This window comes from Dipodomys ordii, unplaced genomic scaffold (genome assembly GCF_000151885.1).
Source record: "Dipodomys ordii isolate 6190 unplaced genomic scaffold, Dord_2.0 Scaffold58, whole genome shotgun sequence".
NCBI lineage: Eukaryota > Metazoa > Chordata > Mammalia > Rodentia > Heteromyidae > Dipodomys > Dipodomys ordii.
In genome coordinates this window covers 5,194,044-5,206,437 of record NW_012267274.1, presented here as the reverse complement: position 1 = coordinate 5,206,437, position 12,394 = coordinate 5,194,044, and the positions used below count along the sequence as shown (strand labels likewise).

General features: G+C 43.9%; 1 protein-coding gene across 1 annotated transcript in view; it reads right to left on the bottom strand.

The window, feature by feature from the left end:
* Positions 1–3,506: 3,506 nt before the first annotated feature.
* The window catches only part of Tex36 (testis expressed 36), a 183,532-nt gene continuing 174,644 nt past the window's right edge, over positions 3,507–12,394 (bottom strand). The window contains exons 5-6 of the mRNA XM_013021888.1: positions 4,358–4,449; positions 3,507–3,576 (exon numbers count right to left, since the gene is read on the bottom strand). Of these exons, the coding sequence (XP_012877342.1) occupies positions 3,507–3,576; positions 4,358–4,449 (162 nt within the window). The remainder of the gene's footprint in view (positions 3,577–4,357; positions 4,450–12,394) is intronic.

Here is a 12,394-nt window from a genome sequence, read left to right as displayed (position 1 = left end):
TGCTTTCACTGCATTTGTGTTGTTATAATTTATGGAGGGGAAGGGGAAAAACAAATCGTTTAAATAGGTATACAGGTGAACCCATTGCAACAATGAGATGTACAAATCGTTATGTCAAAAATGAACTTTACAACTTTGGTGTATGTGTGGGGGGCAGGGAGGAGTGGGTGGAGGGGCGAGGGGAGGATGGGAAAGGATGGGAAGGGGAAACAAAGGAGGAGGCTACAATGCTTGATAAGAAATGTACTCATTATCTTGCCCATGTAATTGTAACCCCTCTGTACAGTATTTTCACAATAAAAAAAAGTGCTGTTTGTCTCTGAGTTTGGCCTACCTCACTTAACATGATTTGTTCTAGGTCCATCCATTTCTCTACTAATGACATAATCTTACTCTTTCTAATGGATGAGTTAAATTCCATTGTGTGTATGTTTCATGTTTTATTAAACGTGGGCTGTTTCCAAAACTTGGCTATTGTGACTAGTACAGCAATGAACATGGATGTGCAGGTGTCTTTACTGTATCCTGACGTGTGATGCTCAGGGTAGATGCCTAGGAGTGGAATGGCTGGGTCATGGGGAAGGTCTTTGTTTAGTTTTGTGAGGAACCTCTCCAGACTGCTGTCCAGAGAGGCTGTATGAGTTTCCATTCCCACCACCAGTGCACCAGGGTTCCTTTCTCCCTACATCCCCACCAGTGTTTCTTTTTCTGAATTCTTAATGGTGGCCAGGCTGACTGGGGTGAGATGGAATCTCAGAATCGTTTTGCTTTGCATTTTCTTTATGGCCAGGGCTGTTGAGCATTTCCTCGTGTGTCTTGCTTCTTCTTCTGAGAAGTCTCTCTTAAATTCTGTTGTCCATTTTGTGATTGGTTTATTGGTTTGGGGGCTGTGTGGGCACAGCCTTTGATGGGGGGGTGTTCTCATGTGGCTTTTGGGCTTGCTGGGCAAGACCATTTCAGGCATCAGAGGCGCTGGCATTAGAGGCCCTGGCATAGAGGCTCTGCAGAGACCATCCCAGGGCCAGGGGCCCTGCTGACTTTTGTAGTTACTTCATGGAGTCCTGTTGTCCCTGAAAACAGGGCTGCTGTGGTGGCCTTCACAGTTCCAAGATTCAGCTTCGGCACCCTGTGCACGTCACTGCTGTCCGCTGGGAAGGTTGAGTCCAGGGGTGGGAGTGGGGAGTGAAGGGAGCAAAGGAGGGGGGAGCGGAAAAGAAAATGAAGAAAACACAGCAATGGCTCTAGAGCCCAGCCTGGACTGCAGCGCAGCGCGCTGGGCACCTGCTTCCATTCTCTGTGTTTGTCTCTACTAAATGCTACGTTGGGGGCTTCTTGGTTGGTGTCAAACTCTGGTTCTTTCTAGTGCGTTTGCTGTGGTCTCTGAAGTGGAGTTCTCTCTGTGCTCCAGGCACAGGAGGCGCACGGGTTAAATCCCGCCATTACTCCACCATCTTCATTCCTCCTCCAGAGATGGAAAATAAAACGATTTTGAAAAATACAGAATAACCTACACCAGGGGGAAAACTTTCTGACCGTGCCCTACTTAATATACGAAGTAAAACATGAATCTTCTGTCCCTTGCGTCCCTCTATTCTGTTCCTAAGAGATTAATACTGATAACAGTGGGCATGCATACTTACCAATCCGTCTAGAAAGATATGAATATATGCACATAGTATTTAGAATAAAATAGGGCAGGAAAGTCACTTATAAAATAGACCATTTTTCCTAGTCTGTACACACAGCTTCTCCTCATCGTTTTGACAGCTGTGTAGTGTTTCATTATGTGGATAAACTATTATGCTCCTATAATACGGCACATGTTTTTGCAATGTAAAATGATTATGTTCCCAACTAGTGCTAATAAATTACTTTGAGGAAACTATGTCTTCAATAAAGAGCCAGAGACCTAAGCCATGGAAGCCTTTTTTTTAATGTTAAGATGAATGATCATTTCAAAAGATTTTTTAATTAAAACAAAGCCCTCTCTACCCTCCCCCCTCCCACATCTTAAAACCTGCCTGTAAACTTTATCACGAAAATCTATAAAAATCTCTGACTAAAACATTCTTTTTGAAAGGCTGTTAAGAGCAGGTAGGCCTGAGCGCTCTCTCTCTCTCTCTCTTAGAAAACTGAATGTGATTCTCCCTCCATTACACCAGGAAATGAGTCATCTCAACACCCTGGAGAAGACTTCACCGTGAGCTCTCTGAATTGTTTTGAGCACATTTTGAATTCCGAAGCCTTGACATGGACAAAAATAAACTATCCAACAAGCAAAAAGGGCCCAGAGTGGGTTATCGCTAGGTATATTTGTTTAGAAACAATTAGGTCTAGAAAGACTCTATCACCCCTACCACGGCACATGACAACAAAGGGACAGGAAAAGTCTTGTTCCACGGGGAAATCAAGAGGTCAGCACACCACACCGTGGCCATGTGGTTTTCTCAGTAGGATTCCTGGAATTTGTCATTTTTATAAGAGGATAGAACTCAGTTCACTTGTAAAGTCACCTAGCCGTGAGGAAAACAGTTACACACCAGATTTCAAGAGTGAATTTCGAAGTATGTGGATGTTACTGGATATCAGAGACCCCCAGCAGGTCGACTGACCAAATCTACACAGGACAGTGGGGATAGAACATAGCCAAGGAATTCAGAGATGTGGACAAACTCCTCCTCCCCTCTCCTCATCATCTTCTTAACCTACCTGGGTAATTTAAGTGACTCAGGTCTTGACTGTGAATAAATAGGAAGTGACCACGAGTCAGAATCCTTCCATCAGAAAGAGGAATGTACAGACAGGATGCAGGAGATCTTTGCTGGTCTCATAATTGAGACCATTTTGAGTTTGGTCAAGGCCTACTCAGAAGGGCTCATAGGAGTCATCTGTCTCACCAATCAGCATCAGGAGGCCATGGCCTTGTGGCTCATGGTGCCGAATGCTGAGGCCAGAGCAGCTGAACATCTGCACCCCTACAGGGTAAATGTTGGGCACGAAAGACCCACAGATGGTCTGGGGTCTTGACTTTGCCCAGAGCTCTGGATGATTCTGCAGGAAGTTCTTACACACTGCTCTTTGCTGAGGAACCTCACTTCCTTACTCGAGTCCACAAAGTAACCGAAAGCAGGACAAAAGCTTGGCATCTCCGCCTCCACTGTACACGGGCCTCGAACTCATTGTATCTGCAGTTGCTTTGCAATCACCTGCGATCCTGTCAGGAAGCACAGGATTGATTGATAGACATCTTTATGACAAGGAGGAGCAATGGGGCCTCCTCAGGACTGAACACCCACCGGGCAATGCTGACTTGTTTATCCTGACCAGTGATGGCCACCATAGCATCTTCTCCAGAACCCTTCCCGAAGGACCAGAATAAGGAGCAGCCAGGGCCCTCCCCGTTCCCTCTGTTCCTTGTCTACCTGTGGCTGCAGAGTAATAAAATGTCCCTTCTCTGCCCTTTTCCATGTGTCTTTATTTGGCATGTGTGCAGAGACTGCTGGCGCTCAGGCCTGGCGTCTGGAAACTCCAGTTTCAATGATAATCACGTCCATCTTCACGGAGATGGCAAATGGCCTAGCAGAAAAGCAGCCAGAAACCTGGAGGCAGAGTGTATTCTGAAAGATAGACTGGATGTGGTGAGCTGTGCTGGGCTCCCAGTTCCACTCCGAGCATGGCCGCACCAAGCAGAAACCTCACCGGCTCAATGCATCAGATGGGGGAACTTGAACCTGGTGAAGTAAATGAAAGTTCAAGGAGTCACCAAGAAGAGCCCCAAGTGTGAGTTCCACCATATCTACTTGTTGACTGCTCACCCTTCAGGCATGATCCTTGAAGGTATGGATGGTCTGTTGGGGCTCATGCATGCTGTTGCTGAAGAAGCAACTGCGTCAGGTCTGTGCCTCCACCAGCATTTTTCAAGATCCCTTCAGCTTCTCTGAGTGCTGGGTGAACTCTATCTGAAGCTGTGGAAGCGAACACAAAAACAAAACCAGACACACACTGTTACCCTCTCCTGTAATTACATAAAGTCAAGACTGTGTTAAACGGCGTATTCTCTTTCATTCCTTGTGATTCTTACTGTTACTGTTACTTCGGAAATCACTTTCTGATCAATGCAGCATTCCAACAGGAAGCATAGGAAAGCCAGAGTGACGGTATTCATGTCAGATGAAATCAACTTTAAGTCAAAGAGAGTTTCCAAATGGCTGAGATGGATAATTTGCTATGGAAACAAGGGTATTAGAGCAGGAAGACATGGCAGTTATAAATGTAATTCTGTGTGCTAAAAGCTGCAGCATCCATAAAACAAAATGGACAGAACGAAATGGAAAGCCAGAGGACGCCACTCTTGTACCTGCAGATTTCAACACAGAAGGCGTAGTCAACCCTCTGGCCAATTAGGCTCAGGCTACGTTTTTTCCCAGCCAATGAGAGCAGGCGCACATTCTGTTCAAGGACACATACGCTATTTACTAAGAGAAACCATATGCTGTGCTGTCCAAGAAGTTTTACGAAGTTTAAAAAGTTTGAAAGTATGTTCTCTGATCACAAGAAAAGTAAATAGGATCAGTAATACTAAGATATTCATTTTTAGTAAGAAGTGAGAAGTATTAGTCAATAATGGATGGTCTGGAATGTCCCCAAGCATTTAGGGACATAAGAAGCATTTCTAAATAATGCATGGATTAAGGGAGAGATTTTAAGAGAAATTAGAAAATATTTTAAATGGAATAACAATCAAAACCCAACTGTAGCTACAGCTGTGAAAGGAACAAATCACAAACCAGATCTTAGCTTCCACCTTGAAAAGCTAGAAATAGAAAAGCAATCAAACTCAAAGGAAGTAGCAGGGTAGAAATAATGAAAAGTGGAAATAAATAAAATACAAAACACAGAGACAGGCTGGGAAGGTGGCTCAGTGGTAGAGCGCTTGCCTTGCATGCATGAGGCCCTGGGTTCGATTCCTCAGCACCACATAAAGAAAAACGCCGGAAGTGGCCCTGTGGCTCAAGTGGTAGAGCGCTAGCCTTGAGCTGAAGAGCTGAGGGACAGCGCCCAGACCCAGAGTTCAAGCCCCATGACCGGACCCAAAAAAATTTTTTTTAATATTAAAAAATAAAAAAATAAATAAGAACACAGGGAAAAAAATTGAAAACCAAGATTGTTCTTGGAAAATATCAGTCAATTTAATAAGCCTTGATCTAGACTGATTAAAATGGATGATTAAAAATAAAATTTACTAATAATATGACTGAGAGAAGTAACGTGGATGCAGGCTCTGTAGGCATTCAAACAATTAGGGATTATGGCATAATTAATACCAATGAATGAAATGTATATATTTTTTAAAAGAAACACCAGAAAGATTCCAAGAAGAAGCAAAATATGAAAATAGATCTATGTTAAGAAAAATATTAAATACTTAAGATCTTTCAAGGGTAACTGTAGGTACTTATGACTTTGGTGGTGAGTTGTAGTAAAGACTTAAGGAAGAGGGCTGGGAAGGTGGCTCAGGGGTAGAGTGCTTGCCTTGCATGCATGAGGCCCTGGGTTCAATTCCTAAGCACCACATAAGCAGAAAAAACTGGAAGTGGCACTGTGGCTCAAGTGGTAGAGTACTAGCTTTGAGCTGAAGAGGATAGTGCCCAGGCCCAGAGTTCAGGCCCATGACCAAAAAAAAAAAAAAAAAAAAAGACTTAAGGAAGAAAAACTGTGGATCTTACAGAAACTTCCACAAAACAGAGGGAGATGGATACTTCCAGCTTGTCTCAGAAGGCCAGTCCTGATACTAATGCCAAATCATCAAACCACCATCATGAATAAACATTCACAAGACCAATGATCTTTGAGAAAAAATTGTAAAATTTAGTATAAAGAACTACACTAATCCAGGTGCTGGTGGCTCACACCTGTAAACCTAGCTACTCAGGAGGCTGAGATCTGAGGATCATGGTTTGAAGTCAGCCTGGGCAGGAGAGTTGGTGAGATTCTTATCTACTGTTAACCAGCAGAAAACGGGAAGTGGCTCAAAGTGGTAGAGCACTAGCCTTGAGCAAAAGAGCTCAGGGACAGTGTCCAGGCCCTGAGTTCAAGCTCCTTGACCCACAAAGAGGAAGAAGAAGAAGAAGGAGGAAGAGGAGGAGGAGGAGGAGGAGGAGGAGGGAAAAGAATGCACTAGAAGTGAAAAGTTGATTTGTCATTGGAAAATTAATCATTGAAAATTGCAATATTGATGGAAGACCATCAGATCATCTCCATAGAAAAAGAGAAAAAATTGAAAACTAAACTAAAAAACTAAAACTAAACATCTGTTCATGAAAACTCTGAAACCAAGAGGAGTGAAATTTGCTCAAACAGATAGTATTTGAGGGAAACTTCCAGCAGCCATCACAGGTAATGAGAACACAGTGAGCATTTCCTCTTCTGGAATCAGAAGTCAACGACGTCCACTCCTTCTCATAGTATTCCCGGGATGCTAACAGTTGCAGGAGGGGCCAAGCAAAGCCTTATAGGCTGGAAAGGGAGACAGTCACCTTTATTCTTGAAAGGTGTGATTGTGTGCACAGGAAATCCCGAGGACTCCACCACAAAATTACTATCACTGATCTGTGATTTTAGCAAGATTCCCAAGCATGGATTCATTCAAGAATTGATGGGTAAGATTTTTATGTATTTGCAATGAAGGATTTGAAAGTCAAACATTTAAATGCATAAAAATATGAAGCATGAATTTAAGAAAATCTGTGCAGCATCCATATACTACAAAATATCCATGAGATTAAATATAAAGAAAGCAGACGTGTAACATACACTTGGATTGGAAGACTCAATACCGAACCAGAGTGAATGTGATTCTAATGAAACATCTTTTAGACCGCCTTACTTTTCTTTTAGAAACTGACAAGTCAATTGTAAAATTTATATGAAAATGCCAAGAATGCAGGGTGCAATAATATTTTTTCTAAAGAGCAAAGACAGTGCTCTTCCTACCTTATTGTAGGGTTCGTGTAGAGTCACAGCAATCCTGACACAGAGACAACTATATGGACCACAGCATTTACATAGTTAACAGCTTTTCCATAAAGGGGCCAAGGAAATGCAACCTGCAAATGAATATGTAAATTACCATATAGAATCGTATGTAAATTATTGGTGCTGATAATAATTGTATGCAATAATTGGTGCCGACACAGCCTGAATAGCTATATAGAAAACAAAGAATCATACCCTTCACCCTCCACCACATATAAAAATCAACGTAAAATAGATCTTAGACCTATCTATGTGAGGGTAAAACTACAAACGTTGCATAAGTCAACATCAGAGAACATCTATCTAATCTTCAGCTAAAAGACTTCTTAGAACACACACAAAGGGACAACATTTGTTCTTTCACAGAGTTATGAAAATGAATAGCTCAGCCAGCATTTGGGAGAATATATTGGTACAATGTGTGGGGCAGAAGACTGGTATCCAGACTATATAGAGGACTCTTGGACCCATGCTTTACAAAAGGGAATCTACGAAGAGCCCACAAGCAATCAAAAAGGTGCATGGACAAGCAAATGAAAACTCCAATGAAGGGCTGAGGGTGTCACTCAATGGTAGTGTTTGCAAAACCCTGGATTCAATTCCCAGCACCACAAAACAAAAACAAGAGCACCCACTTCTCCACGATGAGGTCCCACCATGTGCCGATTCTTGCTTAAGACCAAGAGACACAGTCACAGGCTGTGACTGTCACCAGAATGTGCCGTGTCAGGGGTTTTCCTCCAGGGACATCTCCTGACCATGGTGATCAGTGGTGGATTCCTCCTCCCTTCTGCCAACAATAGCAGCCCTCGTAAACCTCAGCTTAGTAGGAACCTGACACCTACAACTTTCCCTCCTGCCTCGCATGACAGCTCTAGGCAGGGTTACCCCAGTGCCAGCACTTGACTCTGACAGCCGAAGAGGAGCAGGTGGACTCTTCCTGGTAGTGGACCCCACGTCTCCCGTCGTCCACGCCGGTGAATTCCTCCAGATTCAGTCCAGATCCCTGTGCTCCAATCCTCTTCCTTCTTCTCCTCAACTTCCTGGCACCACAGCAGCAAAGCAAAGGTTGTGGCCACGTGAAAATTACCTTTCCTGCCTGGAGGAGAACCATCCGGTCTTCTCCATCCTCGCACCCTGAGACCAACCCTCCTTCTACTTGTGTCTCTGCATCCTCGGTGTCTCCCTGGAGAAAGGTCTCTGGGGCCTCTGGTTCAGAGTCTTCTGTTCCTCACTCATTCAGAGAGGCAGCAACCTCTCTGAGCCTCTTCATCTGATTATGGGGTGTCATGATATCTTTGAGAAGAGCTGACAATGAATTCGTCTTCTCCACCTTTGACCCTGGATACAGAAACACGCTGACCCCCCCGCATCCCAGTGGAGGTGTCCCGTGGAGGTGGCTGTGGCCGGCTCTACTTATGTGGATAATTAAGGTATTGCTTAGACACTGTATTTTTGAAAATTAATATAGCAAGATAATAATACCTACCATCGATATAGTCTTTGGTCTGTTATCTTAATTATGCTTTATGAAGCTACTGTAAAACTGTTAAGCAAGATTACGGCAAATTAATTAATATTTATTATACTCTGGGAAGCTAAGTAGTGCCTTTATAAATCAGGTAGAGGGAAGTAGAGAAAATTCTTCCTGAACTTGCAGTATCCACTATCAAGGAGCCTGTTGGCTGGTGGTCCAATTTGCAGCCACGATTGCTGAACTCATCAGGGACCTTTTGTGTGAGAACTGGCACAAAGGAAAATCTGAAGATTCAGTGAGGAGCTGGAGCCCCTGGAAAACGCAGTATTTGAGATGAGGCCTGCAGTCTGACCGTAACCCATGCAGTCTCTTTCTAGTTCCTTGTTTCTCCTTTTCCTCTCATCCCTGGCTTCCAAATTCATCCCTGCCCTTCGGTCCATGTCTGTTCTTTCAGGAGACAGAGGAGGGAGGCACCTGTGGTTGGGAGGGGTTGAAAGGTGGAGGAATGCCTGGACCACAGGTTGCTATTGCTTCATTAATCAGGTCTGCTGCCATACTGCGGCAGAGTCCCCTGGTACCTGTCCCTGTGTTATGCTGGCAGTCCCTGTAGTGTGGCAATTTAATGGCTGAATAATGATATTTGGTGTCTGCATGTGCTCCAATTTACACGATCACCTCGACGCCTTTGATGAAGTATACTTGTCTCTCACCTGCCATCATGCAAGTTTAAGTTTGTTTCAGAGCTGGTTGACTTTTAATTTTTTTTAGCATTCCTATCCATTTTTATTGTGTAATGATGTATTTTCTTTGAACATTACAATTAATTTAATTCGGAGGTGCACAGATTTTAGTGAGGGCTCAAATTACACATTTAATTTCCTAATGCAATATCTTGACCACAGATTTCCTATAAGAGAGCTCTGAAAGCCTACCCTAGGCCCAGAATAGGCCCCTGTGTGTGTGTGTGTGTGTGTGTGTGTGTGTGTGTGTGTGCTCGTGTGCACACATAGTTGTATGTAAATATTTACATAGGACCATATGTACAAACCATATTTCTGGATTTGTTTAGATGTTGGGGTTTAACTGCAGTGTGGTGGGGAGGAAGGAGTCTGACATTCAGTGGAATGGCCCTGAGAGCAAATCTTAGCAATGCCAGGAAACGATTGCCTGCTCTCCTTGCCTCCATTTCCTCTGCTTTAAAAGAATCCCACCTGTCCTCCAGTCTCATTTCACATTCTATTTCCTAGAACACCCACTAGACATTTGAAAGTGCTTTGTAAACTGTGAAATTCTGCTCCGGGCGAGTTCCTGAGTCTCCATGTTCTGGTAATATGGATATCCAGGCTCTCAGATTAGATCTGATACAGGATGAATAAAAATTTCTCATGTATATAGTATATGTATGTGTGTGTGTGTTTGTGTGTGTGTGTGTGATCTATATGTATACACACATGTAATTTATAGCAGTACAAACATTATCCAGACTGAGCATTGAACCCAGGACCTTGATAAGCAAATGTACTACCTACTTGAGCCACGTTCCCTGCCCTCGTGCTTTTTAATTTGTTTTCAGATGGATCTTGAACTGTCTTTGGCTGAGGGACCAGCTTCAGACCACGATCCTGTCTCTGTCTCTTGAGAAACTAAGATTAAAGATTTGTGTAACCATGTCTGAGAAAATATGGATACTCTTGAAACACTATATGATTGCATGTATGTTACCATCAATACTCTAATTCATAGAGACAGAGGGTAACAACGTTACTGGTCTCCAATTCAAATTTTCTTTACACACACACACACTATACCTTAATATTATCTAATACGTATAATATATATAATGTATACATTTAAAAGGGCTAGTTTTGTTTTTGTTTTGCTGGATTTGGTTCTGCTCGTGTGGTGGCAACTTTGGTTTTGGTTGTCCTGTGTTTCCCCCTTGCTTTTCTCCCCTTTAGAGACCCCATCCCACGCTTTGTACTGCATGGCACGCTGGGCTGTGCCCTTGTCACCTCCTGTCTTGGCTCAGTTAGCTCATCACTGGCCAATGAAAATGCACCCCTTCACCTGCTTGTGTTTTCAGACAAGGCCCAGATTGTCTTCTTCTAAGGGACATCCAGTTCACCGGTGGCTCCCTGCCAAGGACCAGTCCCCTCCCCTCTGGTATCTTCCATTCCCTTCTTCCTTTCTCTTCTCCACTCCCTTCTCCTCTCCTCTTCCTTTTCCTCCTCTCCTTTCCACCGAAACACCCCATCTTTCTTCATGACTTTTCCATGACAGACTGTCACAACCATCGTTAACAGAATGTTCAGTCATTTCTCAGTACATTTCCCTCCATTCCGCCTCAGTTCTGATGTTAAACCCTACTCCATTTGACCCTGTTCCCTGGGTCAAATGACCCACAAGTTGTGAGTGTGTGTGTGTGTGTGTGTGTACGTGTACACAATTTTCTCTCCTCTGTTGGCCAAGATATTTCTCTAGCCTTTGCAAGATGTTTTTACATAGGGCCTGGGAAATTTAAGGTTTCTATTATCTGCTTTTCCAAATGATGTTGTATTATGAATGACACTAGATTCTAAAACCAATGAATTCTTAATGAATTTTTTCTTATTCATTTAGAGGCCATCAAGCTGAGCCCTGCCAATGGGCTTCTTCAGCATAGAATTGGATGCCAAATTCCTATGAAATCTTAAGCAGTTCTTTTACTAAAATTTGGGGTAATGTGTCATAAGGGGAAGGACAGAAGGGGTACATTACGTATATGTTTGTAGAAGTGAAGGTATGTATGAGACATCATCCCTTGAGAAAACTCCTAGGCTAGCAATGTTAATGCTCTAAAAGCTGTTTCTCTGGCAAGTTGCATGGGACTGAAATGGAAGGCGTGGGGAGGGGGGAGAGGACACCAGCTCAGAGCTTCTCCCCACTTTGGGAGAGGGAAAAAGAGTCTTCCTTACCCAGCCAGAGTAAGACAAGTGGATGTCTTTGCAGCCACGGCTATAACAAATTCATTTCCAGGGTCTGAGATGGTGCAATGCAGGCATAGGATGCACCATATCTGTTGTTAGGGTGCTAATGAGAAAGCATCTCACATGCATCACCTGAAAGCTGCAACAGAAGGAAAGCCACATTACAGGAGGAGGTTGGAACTGGAATACCTAGCAGCCGCAAAAATCTACTATTCCCACGTTGCAAAATTGAGGGATTATTTTCACTGCAAGTCAGAATGAGACCTGTTTACATTTGTCAGCAAAATGATCACATTTTACACCATTAACATTTGGCAAGATGGGAACACCATCCATTAGCTAATCTGCAGATGTCCCAACTGTGGGAAAACAAAGAGCTGCCGGCATCGTTGCTTCGTCTCCATTGTGCCCAAGAAGGGCACCGAAGCGGTGCCTGGGTTTCAGCTTAGATGTGGTGGCCCCGAGAACAGACCATGGAAACAACCCGGGAGCTGGGGACTGCCTGGGGGCAATGTCACTGGGGTGCACCGAAGGTCAAGAGGCGTACAGGCAGTGACCACCAGCACACAGACACGCAGGTAGTGGCCGCTGGCACCCTGCATTACATTATCTCAAGGATGGAAAGCTGGTGCACACGTATTTGGCGCTGGCTCTTTCTTGAGTCCCTCATGATTGCTGTGCAAGAACCCAGTACATTCTCTGCCCTAGATTTCTCCTAAGGTGGTGCTGCCGGCTTAACCTGCTCTCAATCCCCAGCCCTCCTTCTGGACTCAAAACTAGCCATCGCAGCTACAGTCCGTGGGTACCATTGCCCTGGGTTCAGGCCTTCCTCTAGCGGACCACCCACCTTCTCAAGATGCTTGCTGGTGCAGGAAGGGATGTCTCGGAACAAGGAACAGTCAAATGCCAAACACAG